Raw genomic sequence first — 19,684 nt, 5'->3', positions numbered from 1 at the left:
AGGCCAATGATGTAACAAGGACAATGGACTCTAATGATGTACACCGACACAAGCACCGACACATGCACACACATCACTTTAGGTATATAGCTAGAATATGCATGTTTAGATGTATGTTTAGGATTGTATGTTTAGATGAATGTTTAGGCTTTATACTTAGAAAAATCAATTTTCCAAAAAATATGAACAACATCACTCAAACTCTTTTTCATAATAAACCTTGGGATCAAAATCCCATTGTAATTTTCCCTTTCATTTTCTTAATCAAATTTCAATGAAAAATAATCATACTTGACTTCTTTTGCAAAATAACTAAATCAACCCCACTTTTTACAATCTCATGCCCTTGAGGCCTCTTTCTATTCTTCAAATTCCAATTTTCAAACTTAAAATCAACCAACAAAAACAAACATTTTTTGGAAGAGAACTACGGTGGATTTGATCCCTTAAACGGGTACGTAGGCAAGGGACAAAATTCCTTCAATTCAACTAAAATAAAAATCCAAAAACATTCTTCTCCCTCCAATTCTTCACTTAGAACACTTTTAGGTGTAAATATCATTTCAAAATAGCATTTAAAAATAAAGCGCGCGCGTAGAAATTAAAGACGGTTCCTATAGGATACTATAGTCGTTATGGGTGCCTAACACCTTCCCGTAGCGAAAACAACTCCCGGACCTTGATTCTCAAGGGTTTTGCTTACTTTTTCCCTTCCCAAGAAAAAATAAGATATCACCGGTTTAAAAGGTTCAAACGTAATCAATGTTTGACACCCGAAAACCAAGATATAACACAGCGACGTTTGTATGATTGTGTCAGTGTTTCATGATTCCCTTGTCAAGAATGTGCCTCAGACTAGGAAGGTCGAACCATTGGTGATCAGACTACCTGGCCCAGTATCTTATGCCTCTACTAAAGCCATCCCTTACAAGTATGGTGCAACTATGATTGCGAATGGGGTAGAAGTGCCTTTGGTATCCCCAGCTACGGTCAGTAACATTGCCGAAGAAACTACAACTCTGAGAAGTGGAAGTGTCCGTCCACCCTTGTTCCAGAAGAAGGTTGTTACGCCTGCTGCCACAGTAACTCCACTTGTTGCTCCTCCTATTGACAAAAATGCCATCCAATCAGGCCAATCTATTGAAGAGTCCAATCTGGACGAGATTCTAAGGCTCATCAAAAGGAGCGATTATAAGATTGTGGACCAGCTACTGCAAACTCCGTCAAAAATATCCATCTTGTCTTTGCTCCTGAGCTCGGAAGCCCACAGGAAAGTGTTGATGAAAGTACTGGAACAAGCCTATGTTGATCATGAAGTTTTCGTAGATCAATTTGATGGAATCATGGGTAACATTACCGCTTGTAATAACTTGTGGTTTGGTGATGATGAACTCCCCGAAGCAGGGAAACACCACAACTTAGCTTTGCACATCTCTGTGCAATGTAAGTCTGATATGTTATCCAATGTGTTGGTGGACACTGGATCATCCTTGAATGTAATGCCTGAGTCTACACTGAGACAGTTGAGTCATCACGGAATTTCCCTAAGGGGAAGTAGTTACTTGGTTAAGGCTTTTGACGGATCTCGTAAAGATGTCCTTGGTGAGGTAGATCTGCCAATCACCATTGGTCCTGAGACATTCCAGATCACTTTCCAGGTCATGGACATCAATGCTTCTTATAGCTGCCTCCTTGGAAGGCCGTGGATTCACGACGCTGGGGCAGTAACTTCCACTCTACATCAGAAACTCAAGTTTGTGAGGAATGGTAAGCTTGTTACTGTGCATGGTGAGGAAGCGTATCTGGTTAGCCAAGTGTCATCTTTCTCTTGTGTTGAAGCAGGGTCCGATGAAGGGACATCATTTCAAGGGTTGACTATCGAAGGTGCAGAGCCTCGAAGGGACATCCTATGTGAATAAATGTTTAATTTCTTGCAAACGTGTGGGGTGAGAACATCAAAAGTCCTACACCCGGGCTGAGTGAACTTAGGATTTAGGAGGGATATAATCGACAATTCATTCTGGGGGTTGCCTCGTGTTTTGGATTATGCGATCAATCCCACATAGTTGAGGCATTTTGGGGGTGATGTTGTCGGCGCGTGTTGTCGCGTTTAGGCACTTTGCTTCTAATTGTTCTATGATGCTATGAACCGTAGATAACCAAACCCATCCATGGCCATTTTCTAGGATGTAGTGCGGAGGCTAAACCGAGTGTTGTCTCGAGTTTTAGTCGTCACGCGATACTACACTCAAGTTAGACCTTCCACGGATAATCATGGAGCGAGTGTTGTCTTGTGACACCGTGATATACGTCGGAGAGGTTGCAACTTGGGAACCTTTTTTAGAACCCGGTTACTATCCTAAAGCCCTAGTTTCACCGGACACCGTGTCCACCCATGACTCCTCGACTTTGAACTTTAACCCATCATGTTTTCTCCGAACTTGAACATAATCATGCATACATGCATACATGCATAAACTTTTGTCATGCATTGTTATCAAAGGGCTTAGACAAGTTGAATTTGTAAACATTGTAGGCATGAAGAAGACTAAGTCCTACAAGTTCAAGGAAGTGGATTTGGCTAGTTTGAGAGATTTGGCACTCAAGATTGAGGATCCGACGGGTTTCCGACATCGTTACGGGGCTCTACTTACTATTCTCCAGACTAATGTGGATGAGAAGCTTGTGCACACTCTAGTGCAATTCTATGATCGAGGGTATCGTGCTTTACTTTTCCGGACTTTCAGTTGGTGCCTACTCTAGAGGCTTATTCTCACTTGATGGGTCTATCTATTGCTAAGGGAGTGCCCTTTGCGGGACTTGAGCATCCTCCTACTTCTTTGGTTATTGCTAAGGATCTCCACCTTACAACCTCCGATGTCTCCAAGAATCTTGTCACTAAGGCACGTATCCGAGGGTTCACTTCAGAGTATCTTCTCAGGAAAGCCAACCTCAATACCACTTGTCAAGACACTCTCGAGGCTATTCTTGCACTTCTCATCTATGGACTTATTCTCTTTCCAAATCTTGATGACTTCGTGGACATGAATGCTATTATGATCTTCCACTCCAAGAATCCGGTTCCTACCTTGCTAGCTGACACATACCATGCAATTCACGATCGTTCCGGCAAGGGTCGTGGATACATTCTTTGTTGTGTGCCTCTTCTCTATAGGTGGTTTATTTCGCACCTTCCGAAGTCTTTCCACGACAATCCGGAGAATTGGTCTATTTCACAGAGGATTATGGCTCTCACTCCTAATGAAGTGGTTTGGCTTACTCCCGCTTCTAGGGTTAAGGAAATCATCTTTGGTGGTGGGAAGTTTCTTAATGTACCTCTTCTTGGTACCCGGGGTGGAATCAACTATAACCCGGAGCTTGCTTTGCGACAATTTGGTTTCCCGATGAAAGATAAGCCCATCAATCTTGCTACAGCCCCTTACTTCTTTCACTACTCCAATGCTCCCACCGGAATTAGAGAGGATTTCATGGAAGCTTGGTCTAAGCTTCGGAAGAAAGAGGTGAAGCATATGGGTGTAAGGTCCGGTGTTGCTCATGAGGCCTATACACAGTGGGTGATAAACCAAGCTGAGGAGATTGGTATGCCTTACCCTTCTATGAGATATGTGTCTGCATCTATTCCTACCATGCCTTTGCCTCTGCTCCCACCTACCCAGGAGATGTATCAGGAGCATCTAGCTATGGAGAGTCGGGAGAAGCATCAGTGGAGAGCTAGATACTATGAGGCTGAGAACTTGATCATGACTTTGGATGGAAAGGATGAGCAGCAGACTCATGAGGTCTTGACACTGAAGAAAGAGTTAGCTAAGGCTAAGAGAGAGATTGAAGAGAAAGATAGGTTGCTCATGAGGGACTCCAAGAGGGCTAGGGGTGCCCGTGACTTCTATGCACGATACTGCAGCTATGAGTCTGAGTCTGAGGATGACGCTTCCACTTCCTATGCTTGAGGATCTCCATTTCCTGTTGTTATTTCCATTTGTTTGTGTTGTTTTACATTTCAAAGTCTATCCCTTGGCTTAGCATTTCAAAAGGAATCGTCTTGTAAAACTATATGTTGGTTGTTTGTTCCCCGTTTATGTTAATTGTTGTTTAGTAATGTTTACAAGTTTCTAGTTTGTCTAAAACCCTTCAATAACACATAAAAAGAATCTTTTTGCATATGCATTTACACATTTCATGCATCATATGCATTCATTGGTCACAAAAAACTTCTCTCATGCTCATTGCCTCCTGGTTTTGTCCGCCGCAGTCTGAAAAGTGGCTCGTGCTCGCAAAGTCTACCAACCAGATAGAATTCATCAAACAAGATTTCACAAGAGAAGAATGATGGCTAACTTTGAAGAAGAAAATGCTCAGCTCCGTGCCGAATTGGCTGCTATGAAAGAAGACTTGGCTAAGACTCATGACGCCATGTCCACTATGATGGCTGCACAAGAACAACCAGCCACATCTATTCCAGTTACTGCTGAGGTGATTCCCTCTATCCCACTGTCTACTGTGGCTACTGATGCTCGTTTTGTTTTGCCCAACGGCCGTCCTTATGGCCTCTCAGCTTACTACTCTCCTAATACTGCTGCTGGTGTCTCTGGTTTTGCCGGTCAAGGACAGATTCCTGTATCCACTGCTATGCCTCAAGTGACTACTGTTGTTACCGACCCTATTGTACACACTGTGCAACAGGTGATTGATGTTGACACTCCGCGTGGACAAGACCCCGCAATGGAAGCTATGAAGAGACAGTTAAGGGAGTTGGCTGGAGAACTCCGTGAGGTCAAGGCTAGCCGAGGAAACAATGGTGCTCCTGCTAAAGCTCGTGATCTATGCTTGGTATCCCGATTTGAGGTTCCTAAGAAATTCAAAGAGCCAGAATTTGACAAATACAATGGAACTTCTTGTCCACACAACCATGTTATCCGGTACGTCCGAAAGATGGCTAACTATGCAGACAATGACGCACTGATGATCCACTGCTTCCAGAGTAGCTTGACAGATGATGCAGCGGATTGGTACACTAGTTTGAGCAAAGACAACATCCATACTTTTGAGGAACTCGCTGCTGCTTTCGAAAGTCAATATGAATTCAATACCCGTCTGAAGCCAAATAGAGACTCTCTTAAGGCCTTGTCTCAGAAATCAGATGAAACCTTCCGTGAATATGCTCAGAGATGGAGAGGGGCAGCTGCCCGTGTTTCTCCTCGACTTGATGAGGAAGAATTAACACAGACATTCCTGAAGACTCTGAAGAAGGAATATAAGGAAAGGATGATAGTCTCTGCTCCAAACAACTTCTCCGACATGGTTACTATGGGAACTCGTCTAGAGGAGGCTGTCAGAGAGGGTATCATTGTTCTTGAAAAAGGTGAATCTTCATCCAGTGCACCGAAAAAGTACGGTAATGGCCACCATAAGAGGAAAGAATCTGAAGTAGGGATGGTATCTGGTAACCCGTCTGCAGCTGCTACACAATTACCTCTGCCCTATCACTACATGCAGTACTCTCAACATCCTTTCTTCCCGCCATTCTACCAGCAATATCCTCTGCCACCGAGTCAACCACCAGTGCCTGTCAATGCCATCGCTCAGCAAGTACAACAACAGCCTCCTGCTCAGCAGCAACGGCAGCAACAACAGGGTCCCCGACCCAAACCTTCTTTTCCACCAATACCAATGCGGTATGGTGGCTGCTCCCAACTCTACTGGCTAAGGGACACTGTGTCACCAGACCAGGTAAGCCTCCGCCTAATCCATTGCCTCCCAGGTTCCGACAGGATCTTACATGTGAATTCCATCAGGGTGCTCAAGGCCATGATGTTGAAGGTTGCTTTGCTCTGAAATATATTGTGAAAGACCTGATAGAAAAAGGACGGTTAACTTTCGAGAATAGTGTTCCTCATGTTCTTGACAATCCACTTCCAAACCATGCTGCTGTTAATATGATCGAGGCCTTCGAAAGAGTCACCGTTCCTCAAGAGAATCCCATGTTGGACGTCCGCAATATTGTTACCCCCTTGGTACCGTTACATGTCAAACTTCGCCGGGCTTCTTTGTTCAGTCATGATCATGCTTCTTGTTCAGAATGTCTTCAGAATCCTATGGGCTGTTGTGTGGTGCAAGATGATATCCAGAGTCTGATGGATGACAAACACTTGATTACCAGTGATGTATGTGTGATTGTGCCAGTGTTCCATGATTCTCCTGTTGAAACTGCATCTCATGCAAGGAATGTTGAGCCCTTGGTGATCAGGTTACCTGGTCCGGTGTCTTATGCCTCCACAAAAGCAATTCCTTACAAATACAATGCAACCATGGTTGAGAATGGAGTGGAGGTGCCTCTGGTATCCCCAGCTACAGTTGACAATGTTGCCGGTGAAATTACAACTCTGAGAAGCGGAAAAGTCCGTCCACCCTTGTTTCAAAAGAAGGTGGTGACACCCATCGCCACAATAAATCCACCGGTTGCTCCTCTTGTTGACAAGAACACTGGCCCATCAGGCCAATCTATTGAAGAGTCTAATCTGGACGAAATTCTGAGGCTTATCAAGAAAAGTGACTATAAGATTGTTGACCAGCTGCTGCAAACCCCGTCAAAGATATCCATCTTGTCTCTGCTTATGAGCTCAGAAGCTCACAGGAAAGTGTTGATGAAAGTACTTGAGCAAGCTTATGTTGATCATGAAGTCTCTGTGGATCAGTTTGATGGAATAGTGGGTAACATTACCGCTTGCAACAACTTGGGGTTTGGTGATGATGAGCTCCCCGAAGCAGGGAAACACCACAACTTGGCTCTACATATCTCGGTGCACTGCAAGTCTGACATGATATCCAACGTGTTGGTGGACACTGGATCATCCTTGAATGTTATGCCTGAATCCACACTAAGACAATTAAGTCATCATGGAATCTCCTTGAGGGGAAGTAGCTATCTGGTTAAAGCTTTCGATGGATCCCGCAAAGATGTTCTTGGGGAAGTAGACTTGCCAATTACCATTGGTCCTGAGACATTCCAGATCACCTTCCAGGTCATGGACATCAATGCTTCTTACAGTTGTCTCCTCGGAAGACCATGGATTCACGACACTGGAGCGGTAACTTCTACTTTGCATTAAAAGCTCAAGTTCATGAGGAATGGTAAGATCGTCACTGTGCATGGTGAAGAAGCATATCTGGTTAGCCAAGTGTCATCTTTCTCTTGTGTTGAAGCAGGGTCCGCTGAAGGAACGTCATTTCAAGGCTTGACTGTTGAGGGTGCAGAGCCCCGGAGGGCAAGTACTAGCACAGCTTCATTGAAAGATGCCCAGAAAGCTGTTCAAGAAGGGCAAGCTGCTGGCTGGGGCAAAGTGATTCAGATTTTGGAAAACAAGCGTAAAGAGGGCCTTGGATTCTCTCCAACATCTGGTGTTTCAAAGGGAACTTTCTACAGTGCTGGGTTCATCAATGCTATTACTGAAGATGCTGCTGAAAGTAGTTATGTGCCCACATTTGTTGTACCAGGAGGCGCTGTGAGAAATTGGGAGACCATTGATGTTCCTTTAGTCATGCATGCTTCCATGTAATGTGTCTTGTTGCTCATGTTTTTCTTTGTTTTCAAAATAACAATCCTTTCGCTCTGCCCAAGGCGAAAGTGATATCATTGTAAGGGCGTGTTTGTTTCGGCATTGCCGTTATCAATAAAAGTTGTCGTTTTTCTCACGACTCTTTGTGTTTTACTTTTTAGTGCCTTTTTCTTGGAAATAATGGTAATGCCAGAAAAAACCAAAACATCTGTATTTTCTTATTAATTTCAAAAATCTGCATAAAAAAACTTTTTCTAAAAATCATCCCAATCATATTATGCAGATTGAACCACAATAAACCCGTTGAACACAGTGACCCTATGGTTCCTCCAAATTTTGAATTCCCTGTATATGAAGCTGAAGATGAGGAAGATGATGAAGAGATACCGTATGAGATCACTCGACTGCTTGAACAAGAAAGAAGGACCATTCAGCCTCACCAGGAAGAGATTGAGCTTATCAACCTGGGTACTGAAGAGAACAAGCGAGAGATCAAGATCGGTGCTGCACTTGAGCCAGAAGTGAAAAAGAAGATCACTCAGCTTCTCCGTGATTATCCAGATGTCTTTGCATGGTCCTATGAAGATATGCCGGGCCTAGATCCCAAGATTGTGGAACATCGGATACCGACAAGACCTGAATGTCCTCCTGTCAAATAGAAATTGAGAAGGTCTCGTCCAGATATGGCTCTTAAGATCAAGGCTGAGGTACAAAAGCAAATTGATGCGGGTTTCCTCATGACAGCTGAATATCCTGAGTGGATTGCCAACATCGTACCAGTGCCAAAGAAAGATGGGAAAGTTCGAATGTGTGTTGATTACAGAGATCTGAACAAAGCCAGTCCGAAAGATAACTTCCCATTGCCTCATATTGATGTGCTTGTTGACAGTACTGCTCAATCCAAAGTGTTCTCCTTTATGGATGGTTTCTCTGGCTATAACCAGATACGAATGTCTCCCGAAGATAGAGAAAAGACGTCTTTCATCACTCCATGGGGAACGTTCTGTTATAAAGTGATCCCGTTTGGCTTGATAAATGCTGGTGCTACCTATCAAAGGGGTATGACCACCCTATTTCATGATATGATTCACAAAGAGATTGAAGTATATGTTGATGATATGATTGTGAAGTCAGGAGATGAAGAGCAGCATGTTGTATATTTGAAAAAGATGTTTGAAAGACTGAGAAAGTACAAGCTGCGGTTGAATCCTAACAAGTGTACATTCGGTATACGATCTAGAAAGTTGCTAGGCTTCGTTGTCAGCCAGAGAGGCATTGAAGTTGATCCTGACAAAGTCCGAGCCATCAGAGAGATGCCGGCCCCTCAAACTGAGAAGCAAGTCAGAGGTTTCCTCGGACGTCTAAATTACATTTCAAGATTCATATCTCACATGACTACTACTTGTGGACCAATTTTCAAATTGCTCAGAAAGAATCAGCCTGTTGTATGGAATGATGAATGTCAGGAAGCTTTTGATAGCATTAAAGAATACCTGTTAGAGCCACCTATCCTTGTCCCACCAGTGGAAGGAAGGCCTTTGATTATGTATATGTCAGTGTTAGATGACTCAGTGGGTTGTGTTCTCGGTCAACAAGATGAGACTGGTAAGAAAGAGCGTGCTATCTACTATCTGAGCAAGAAGTTCACCGACTGTGAGACTCGGTATACGATGCTTGAAAAGACTTGTTGTGCCTTAGCCTGGGCTGCCAAACGTCTGCGTCATTATATGGTGAATCATACAACTTGGTTGATATCCCGAATGGATCCAATCAAGTACATCTTTGAAAAGCCTGCTGTTACTGGAAAGATTGCACGTTGGCAGATGTTGTTGTCTGAATATGACATTGTATACAAAGCTCAGAAAGCAATCAAAGGAAGTATCCTTGCTGAGCATCTTGCTTGTCAGCCTCTTGATGACTACCATCCAATTAAGTTTGATTTCCCTGATGAAGAGATTATGTATCTGAAAGCAAAAGACTGTGAAGAACCACTGATCAATGAAGGGCCGGACCCCAATAGCAAATGGGGATTGGTGTTTGATGGTGCTGTTAATGCTTACGGTAAAGGAATTGGAGCCATCATTGTAACTCCGCAGGGGCACCACATTCCTTTCACCGCTCGGATAACTTTTGAATGCACAAACAACATAGCAGAATATGAAGCGTGCATCTTGGGCATTGAAGAAGCCCTTGACCTGAGGATTAAGCTCCTTGACATCTATGGAGATTCTGCACTTGTTATTAATCAGATAAAGGGTGAATGGGAGACTCATCATGAGAAGCTGATCCCTTACCGTGACTATGCAAGATGCCTGTTGACATACTTCACCAAGGTTGAGCTGCACCACATCCCTCGGGATGAAAACCAGATGGTTGATGCTCTTGCTACTTTGTCTTCTATGTTTCGTGTCAATCACTGGAATGACGTTCCCGTAATCAAAGTACAGCGTCTTGATAGACCCGCTCATGTGTTTACCATTGAAAATACGCCAGATCAAGCTGATGAAGATGTGAATGATAAAAAGCCTTGGTATTACAACATCAAACAATTCTTGCAGAATCGTGAATATCCACCTGGTGCTTCCAACAGGGATAAAAAGACCTTGAGGCGATGGGCTAGTAAATTCCTTCTGGACGGAGAAATCCTATACAAGAGGAACTACGATATGGTCTTGTTAAGGTGTGTTGACAAACAAGAAGCTGAGAAATTGATGCATGATGTACATGACGGTACCTTTGGGACCCATGCTTCGGGTCATACCATGTCAAGGAAACTGTTAAGAGCCGGCTATTACTGGATAACTATGGAGCGTGACTGCCACAAACATGCTAAGAGATGCCACAAGTGTCAAATTTATGCTGACAAGATTCATGTGCCTCCACATGCCCTCAATGTTATATCGTCCCCATGGCCTTTCTCTATGTGGGGCATTGACATGATCGGAAGAATTGAACCGAAGGCTTCTAACGGACATCGTTTCATTCTAGTGGCAATTGACTATTTCACCAAGTGGGTTGAAGCTGCTTCCTATGCAAATGTGACCAAGCAAGTGGTTGTCAAGTTTATCAAGAATAACATCATCTGTCGATATGGTGTTCCCAACAAAATCATCACTGACAATGGTTCCAATCTGAACAATAGCATGATGCAAGCTTTATGTGAAGAATTCAAAATTGAACATCATAACTCTTCTCCTTATAGACCTCAGATGAATGGTGCAGTTGAGGCCGCTAACAAGAACATCAAGAAGATTGTTCAGAAGATGGTCACTACTTACAAAGACTGGCATGAAATGCTACCTTTTGCCTTGCATGGTTACCGTACTACAGTGCGCAGTTCAACCGGGGCAACTCCTTTCTCTCTTGTGTATGGTATGGAAGCAGTTCTCCCTCTGGAAGTGGAGATTCCATCTCTTCGAGTAATCATGGAAGCAAAACTAACTGAGGCTGAATGGTGTCAAAGTCGGTATGATCAATTGAATCTGATTGAAGAGAAACGTATGGATGCTATGACTCATGGACAGTTGTACCAAGTGCGAATGAAGAATGCTTTTGACAAGAAGGTCCGACCTCGAGAATTCAAGGAAGGCGAACTTGTATTGAAAAGAAGGATAAGTCAGCAGCCCGACCCAAGGGGCAAGTGGACACCTAACTATGAAGGTCCTTATGTTGTCAAGAAGGCTTTCTCTGGTGGTGCTTTGATTCTTACACACATGGATGGTGTTGAGCTTCCAAATCCTGTTAATGCCGATATAGTCAGGAAATACTTTGTCTAGAAAGAAAAGAACAGCGTGGTAGGTCGAAAACCCGAGGGTGGCCTAGGCAAAAATGCGCTTCCCGGTGGATCGAAAACCCGAAAGGGCGATCCAGGAAAAAGTTAGGGACAAAAAAAAATGAATATGAAAGAGCTCGCTGAGATTGTACGCAACTCAGGCAAGAATGAGCGCCTCGATGAGCCGAAAACCCGAAAGGGCGGTTCATGCAAAAATGAGGTTGACAATAAAAGACAAGTAACTATATCTGGCAAATCACCATCACCCTTGGGGCATCTACAACTGTCAATGATCGTCTTCATCCGAAGCTTCTGTACCTGTGAATTCAAAATTTCTATGAAATGTAGCGGTCACCGTGTTCAATGTATCACCAACCAATAAAATTACCATTTTCCAAGCTTTGTAAATCCGTGGAGTCATGCCTTTGGTTAACTCTCACTCTTCTACATCAATTTGAGCCAGTGCTTTTGTTTGAAACTCTATTCATCTTTCTATTTTCAATGCTATATATACAAATACTTTCTTTCTATTTGATAATGTCAATATCTGAACAAACACTTTTGAAAATTGAAAAATCTTTTTCTGTCTATTCTGAAAACAAACCTGAGCAATAGGGTACATTTCAATGAAACATGCATGAATAAATGAATGTCAATGTCTACTTCAATACATGTTACAAGAAGGTTACTCCCTAGGATGATCTGTGGTCAATGGCAAGAATGAAAAAACAGAATGAAAATGAAAAAAATGAAAAAATACAAATGAAAAGCTCGCTAAGTTGAAAACCCGAAAGGGCGGCTTAGGCAAAAATGAGCACCCCGCTGATTGACAACCTATGAAGGCAATTCAGGCAAAAATGGGGCAATGAAAAGAGTATTATTCCCCGGTGAATCGAAAACCCGAAAGGGCGGTTCAGGCAAAAATGGGGTTTGAAAATGAAAAATGAAAGAATGAAATATTGAAAAGCATTGACCACAGATGCGAACATCCAATGTTTACCCAGCACTGACACGCCTAGCAACGGCGACCTGTATCCAAGAACCTTCCAAGGGTCCCTCCTTTACAAGTTTTATTGCCCTCAGCCATGGTTTTGATACGTCTCAACGACGGTCTCTCCCAAAGAGGTTTTCCCCTGTGAATATGTTGCAGCACGAGCCACTACGTGCCCAACCTTCCAATGTTTTGTCTGCCTTTGTGAAATTTCTCTGTCAAGTTTCAAGCCAATCATGCATTTCAAGCATTCATACATGCATAATCATGCATTTTATGTGCTCATACATTTAATAATCTTTTTATACCATACATACATGCTGCATTTCCAAATTTCAACTGTCAAACTCAATTTCAATCTCAATTCCAATTCCAATTGTCAATTTCCAATCATTTCAACTGTCAAATTCGACGCAATCTCAACTCTCCAATCTCAATTTCAAATCATGCCAACTCTCAAATTCGAAGCAATCTCAATTTCAATTTCAATTCAATGTCAAATTCGAAGCAATCTCAATGTCAATTCAATGTCAATATCCAATCTCAATGTCAATGTCAATTTCAATTTTCAATTCAATTCCAATCCAATCTCAATGTCAAATGCAACTCTCCAATCCAATGTCAATGTCTATGTCTCAATTCAATCCCAATTTCTAATGTCTCTTTCAATTTAAACTCTCAATCCAATGTCTATGTCTATGTCTCTGCTCAATCTCAATTCTCAATCTCTCTTTCAATATCAACTTTCAATCCAATTCAAATCAATGCTAATCCACTCTCAATTTACTCTTGGGCCAACAAAAATGGTCATGTCTACTTTCAAATCAAGTCAATGACAATTTACCCTCAATTGGTATCTTGTTAAACCAGACTTTCAATTTGTATCTTGTTACTGGTCAAGTGCCAGGTTTGATCCAAAAAAGAACCACTTGTACCTGCTCATATATCTATACTGCCGGACAAACGACAAGTTTGATCTGAAGAACAGTTTGTACCCAGCTTATGCTTTGTCATCGGTCAAACGGCAAGTTCGATCTAAAAGAACAGTTTGCACCTACCCACATGATGTGGTGATAATCCAACAGCAAGTTCGATCCAAAGAACAGTTTGTATCAACCCTTTTGTCTATATCTCCGGCCAAACAGCCAAATCGATCCAAAGAACAGTTTGTGTCTGCCTATCTGTTTGTTTTTTCAATCAAGTGTCAAGTTCGATCCAAAGAACAGCTTGTATCTGCCTATATGTCCGTGCTTCCGGTCAAGTGCCAAGTTCGATCCCAAGAGCAGCTTGTACCTATCTCCTGTTTTGTATTCCTTGGTCAAGTGGCTAGTTCGACCCAAAGAACAGCTTGTACCTTGTTTTCTATCCCCTGGTTTGTCCACCCTGTCAATGTCCACTTGAATCCCCAGTGACATGACATGTTCCATGGACTCCAGTTGTTTGTCATGCATTCATAATCAAAATATTGCATGGCATTCATGTTTTCAACTCTGAAAACGTATTTTTATGTCCAAAAGCAGTGCAAATGTTAATATTTAAGTATCTTCGCCCCGTCAATTCAAAGACTTCGTCTCTTGACTCTCCGGACAAAGAAACTTAAATAGGGGCAGCTGTCATACCCTAATTTTGGACCTAAAAATACTTATTCAATTCTTCTTATCTCGCATTTCAAGTCATTTGATTTGTCTCTGATCAATTACATCTTTCTCTGCATTTTATTTGAATGTTATTTGCAAAATCCACATAGAAGGGTATTTTAGTCATTTCCTGCATTCAACTCATTTTAATCCTTGAAAATTGTTTGAGTCTTTTAAATTGGTTTGTATAAGTCTTCATTTCAATCCTATGTCAAAATCCATTTTAAAAAATTGCGTTTGAAGTCATTTTGAGTCAGTTTTGCCCCTAGGGGCATTTTAGTCTTTTCATGTGTCAAAACTCTGTGTAAACTCTTAAAATTGTCTCTGAGTCTTTTAATTTTGTTTGTATAAGTCTTTGCTTCAATTCCTTGTTAAAAAATCATTTTTAAATTGCATTTGCGTCATTTTAGGTCAATTTAGTGCCTAGGGGCATTTTGGTCATTTCACATAAAATCTCTCATCTGCTTCGTTGTTTTTAATCGTCTCGCTTTACGTTTATTTTCAATTTACTTTTTCAATTCAATTTTAGTTTTAATTTTCATTTTGGTCCTTGTACTTTTGTTATTTGCATTTTAATCCCTTTTTAAGTCAAAGTCAAAGTTTGTTACAAGTCAAGTGCCACATGGCATTGTTTCATTGGTCCAAGCATTCCCACATCACCTATAAATAGGTCAAAGTTGGTCAAGGTTCATTCAACTAATCATTTTTTACACAAAAAATTCCCTAAAGTTCCAAAAATCATTTTTTAATTATTTTCTCTCCATTTTTTCTCTCATCTCTAACTAACTCTCATCACCACCCTAACTAACTCCCTCCTCCACCTTCAACCACCACTTTCTTCATCTTCAACCTCTAACAACCACCACAAACCTCCATAACCACCATAAACCACCACCTAACAACCTCCAACCACCACATTCTTCCACCTTCCACCACCAAATTCATCACATAACCACAAAAACCATCACAACACAAAATCAAAAGCATTACCATTGTTCAAAACCGAATTCGAAATAAACAAAACTGAACCAGTTGCACACGCAGACAGGATCAGATTCACCGCAAGCTTCGTCGTCCATTCAAACGGTTCCAAGGCAATCACAGTTCAGGATAATCGGGTATCAACAAAATTGGAACGGTGAAGAAGGAGGAAGCTTCAACCAAATCAGGCAAAGGCATTAACCGCCGTCGTTGGCGTCGAAAACGCCGATAAAGAACGTCATCACGGTTTCCTCCACCGTTCTTTCTTCCGTCCACCGCCGCATTTCAAAGCTTCTCACCAAACTGGGATTCACACGTCTCAATTCTTCAAATCGGAAACGAAACAGCAAAAAAATCCTCAAGAAATCAACGTGTTGCAATTTTTCAACAAGAGGGAGAAAGAATCCAGATTCGAGTTCAAGGAAGAAGCAGCTGAAACAGATCTCGAAGAAAGGAAGAAGATGAAACTGATTCCCGCAAACTGAACCAGTTCAGCTTCGTGAACCTCACGCGCCACCTCCGATTCAATAGTGGTAACAGCTTTCTACTTTGGTCTTGGTTCATTTGTGTTCTAAATCTTTTTGAATCTTTAAAGCTAGCTTTAAGTTGTGTGTTTCATTTCTTTGAAAATCGATTTGAGAAATGAGTATAGGGGAAGGATTTGAGTAGTTTGCTTCAAAAAATTTCAAAGAAAAAGGAAGAGTGTCATGTTCTGCTTGCTTTCAGAAAAGCAATTTTGGCGAGGTAGAGTAGAACACGTGTTTTACAAAAGGAGGAAGAAAGGGTCTTGATCCAATTCTTGACCCATAAACCCATGGGTCTAACCGACCCGCCCCCATTCCTTAGGCCCATATATTTGCCTTTTGTGTGGTTTCTTTGCAGTTTTATTGTTTGCACCCCCCAGTGCTGCTGTATGTACCCCCCTGTTTGCCTCAAATTCACAATAAAATCCCTAAAAAATTATCAATGGTTTTCTTGTTAGTTTTAGTTGTTCTTGAGGATTTTTACATGTTAAATTTGAACTGGAAAATATATGGAGGTGTGTCTTGATATCTTTGTTAGCTCAACACTTTTTCTTTTGATTAAATTGTGTAGAAAAACCTCCAAAAAGTGCTCATGTGTTTTTCATACTTTGATAATGATTCTTGATGTCAAATATGCTGGATCTTTTACCTCTGAAATGTATGCAATTTCGTTGATTTTGTGTGGTGAATTTTTGGTATCTTGTGCTTCAAGTAACTTGATTTTTTTTGGTAGAAATAAAGTGGTAAATACACCTAAAATTTTGCTATAATTTCTTGGCATGTTGTTTCCATTTAATTTCCATGTTATTACTGGAGGAAGAGTGCTCTATAAAATTTGCCATAATGTAGGAATCATAGGTCCCACACATGCCATTATTTTGTAGTAAACTTTTAGATATATTTAGCATCCTTTCTTTGATTAATTCTAGTTGCTTGCTTAGAACCTTTTGATTGCTTATAATCTTCATGATATTTCTCTATATTGTGCTACTAACCTTTCATGTTTTGTTCCATAAGCACTTCATAAACATCCCCATCTCATCTCATATTCACCTTTATTTTCTTGCAATTTAATTTTGTACCAAGGCTTAGAATGTAATACTTAGGAGCTTTTGTAATATTTTACTTCATGCAATTTTTAAATTTCTTTCAAGACTATAGAATGTATCTAGGCCAATGATGTAACAAGGACAATGGACTCTAATGATGTACACCGACACAAGCACCGACACATGCACACACATCACTTTAGGTATATAGCTAGAATATGCATGTTTAGATGTATGTTTAGGATTGTATGTTTAGATGAATGTTTAGGCTTTATACTTAGAAAAATCAATTTTCCAAAAAATATGAACAACATCACTCAAACTCTTTTTCATAATAAACCTTGGGATCAAAATCCCATTGTAATTTTCCCTTTCATTTTCTTAATCAAATTTCAATGAAAAATAATCATACTTGACTTCTTTTGCAAAATAACTAAATCAACCCCACTTTTTACAATCTCATGCCCTTGAGGCCTCTTTCTATTCTTCAAATTCCAATTTTCAAACTTAAAATCAACCAACAAAAACAAACATTTTTTGGAAGAGAACTACGGTGGATTTGATCCCTTAAACGGGTACGTAGGCAAGGGACAAAATTCCTTCAATTCAACTAAAATAAAAATCCAAAAACATTCTTCTCCCTCCAATTCTTCACTTAGAACACTTTTAGGTGTAAATATCATTTCAAAATAGCATTTAAAAATAAAGCGCGCGCGTAGAAATTAAAGACGGTTCCTATAGGATACTATAGTCGTTATGGGTGCCTAACACCTTCCCGTAGCGAAAACAACTCCCGGACCTCGATTCTCAAGGGTTTTGCTTACTTTTTCCCTTCCCAAGAAAAAATAAGATATCACCGGTTTAAAAGGTTCAAACGTAATCAATGTTTGACACCCGAAAACCAAGATATAACACAGCGACGTTTGTATGATTGTGTCAGTGTTTCATGATTCCCTTGTCAAGAATGTGCCTCAGACTAGGAAGGTCGAACCATTGGTGATCAGACTACCTGGCCCAGTATCTTATGCCTCTACTAAAGCCATCCCTTACAAGTATGGTGCAACTATGATTGCGAATGGGGTAGAAGTGCCTTTGGTATCCCCAGCTACGGTCAGTAACATTGCCGAAGAAACTACAACTCTGAGAAGTGGAAGTGTCCGTCCACCCTTGTTCCAGAAGAAGGTTGTTACGCCTGCTGCCACAGTAACTCCACTTGTTGCTCCTCCTATTGACAAAAATGCCATCCCATCAGGCCAATCTATTGAAGAGTCCAATCTGGACGAGATTCTAAGGCTCATCAAAAGGAGCGATTATAAGATTGTGGACCAGCTACTGCAAACTCCGTCAAAAATATCCATCTTGTCTTTGCTCCTGAGCTCGGAAGCCCACAGGAAAGTGTTGATGAAAGTACTGGAACAAGCCTATGTTGATCATGAAGTTTTCGTAGATCAATTTGATGGAATCATGGGTAACATTACCGCTTGTAATAACTTGTGGTTTGGTGATGATGAACTCCCCGAAGCAGGGAAACACCACAACTTAGCTTTGCACATCTCTGTGCAATGTAAGTCTGATATGTTATCCAATGTGTTGGTGGACACTGGATCATCCTTGAATGTAATGCCTGAGTCTACACTGAGACAGTTGAGTCATCACGGAATTTCCCTAAGGGGAAGTAGTTACTTGGTTAAGGCTTTTGACGGATCTCGTAAAGATGTCCTTGGTGAGGTAGATCTGCCAATCACCATTGGTCCTGAGACATTCCAGATCACTTTCCAGGTCATGGACATCAATGCTTCTTATAGCTGCCTCCTTGGAAGGCCGTGGATTCACGACGCTGGGGCAGTAACTTCCACTCTACATCAGAAACTCAAGTTTGTGAGGAATGGTAAGCTTGTTACTGTGCATGGTGAGGAAGCGTATCTGGTTAGCCAAGTGTCATCTTTCTCTTGTGTTGAAGCAGGGTCCGATGAAGGGACATCATTTCAAGGGTTGACTATCGAAGGTGCAGAGCCTCGAAGAGCTGGTGCTACTTTGGCCTCATTGAAAGACGCTCAGAAGGCTGTTCAAGGAGGGAAAGCTGCTGGCTGGGGCAAAGTGATACAGATTTTGGAGAATAAGCGCAAAGAGGGCCTTGGGTTCTCCCCAACTTCAGGCGTTTCAATAGGAACCTTCTACAGTGCTGGGTTTATCAATGCTATAGATGCTGCTGAAAGTAGTCATGTGCCTGCGTTTGTTGTACCAGGAGGCATTGTGAGAAATTGGGAGGCCATTGACATTCCTTTAGTCTTGCATGCTTCCGTGTAATGTGTCTTGTTGCTCATGTTTTTTGTTTTCAAAATAACAATCCTTTCGCTCTGCCCAAGGCGAAAGTGATGTCTTTGTAAGGGCATGTTTGTTTCGGCATTGCCGTTATTAATAAAAATTGTCGTTTTTTCCACGACTCTTTGTTTTTACTTTTTAGTGCCTTTTTTCTTGGAAATAATGGTAATGCTAGAAAAAACCAAAACATCTTTATTTTCTTATTAATTTCAAAAATCTGCATGAAAAACTTTTTCTAAAATCATCCCAACCATATTATGCAGATTGAACCATAATGAACCCGTTGAGCACAGTGACCCTATGTTTCCTCCAAATTTTGAATTCCCGGTATATGAAGCTGAAGATGAGGATGATGATGAAGAGATACCATATGAGATCACTCGACTGCTCGAGCAAGAAAGAAGAGCCATTCAGCCTCACCAGGAAGAGATTGAACTTATCAACCTGGGTACTGAAGAGAACAAGCGAGAGATCAAGATTGGTGCTGCACTTGAGCCAGAAGTGAAAAAGAAGATTACTCAGCTTCTCCATGATTATCCAGATGTCTTTGCATGGTCCTATGAAGATATGTCGGGTTTAGATCCCAAGATTGTGGAACATCGGATACCGACAAGACCTGAATGCCCTCCCGTCAAGCAGAAGTTGAGAAGGTCTCATCCGGACATGGCTCTTAAGATCAAGGCTGAGGTGCAAAAGCAAATTGATGCGGGTTTCCTCATGACGGCTGAATATCCTGAGTGGATTTCCAATATTGTACCAGTGCCAAAGAAAGATGGGAAAGTAAGGATGTGTGTTGATTACAGAGATTTGAATAAAGCCAGTCCGAAAGACAAC

General features: G+C 41.4%; 1 protein-coding gene across 1 annotated transcript; it reads left to right on the top strand.

The window, feature by feature from the left end:
- The first annotated feature begins 806 nt into the window (after positions 1-806).
- LOC146917335 (uncharacterized) lies at positions 807-18,835 on the top strand. Its single transcript, XM_085721871.1, has 6 exons — positions 807-1,286; positions 1,524-1,607; positions 17,492-17,935; positions 18,173-18,251; positions 18,492-18,554; positions 18,732-18,835. Exons 1-6 carry the CDS (start codon positions 807-809, stop codon positions 18,833-18,835), a joined length of 1,254 nt encoding a protein of 417 aa, XP_085577997.1.
- The last annotated feature ends 849 nt before the right edge of the window (positions 18,836-19,684 follow it).

Source organism: Medicago sativa, chromosome 6 (assembly GCF_051527215.1).
Source record: "Medicago sativa cultivar Bolivia chromosome 6, Bolivia_mono, whole genome shotgun sequence".
Classification (NCBI taxonomy): domain Eukaryota; kingdom Viridiplantae; phylum Streptophyta; class Magnoliopsida; order Fabales; family Fabaceae; genus Medicago; species Medicago sativa.
This window is presented reverse-complemented; position numbering and strand designations above follow the sequence as displayed.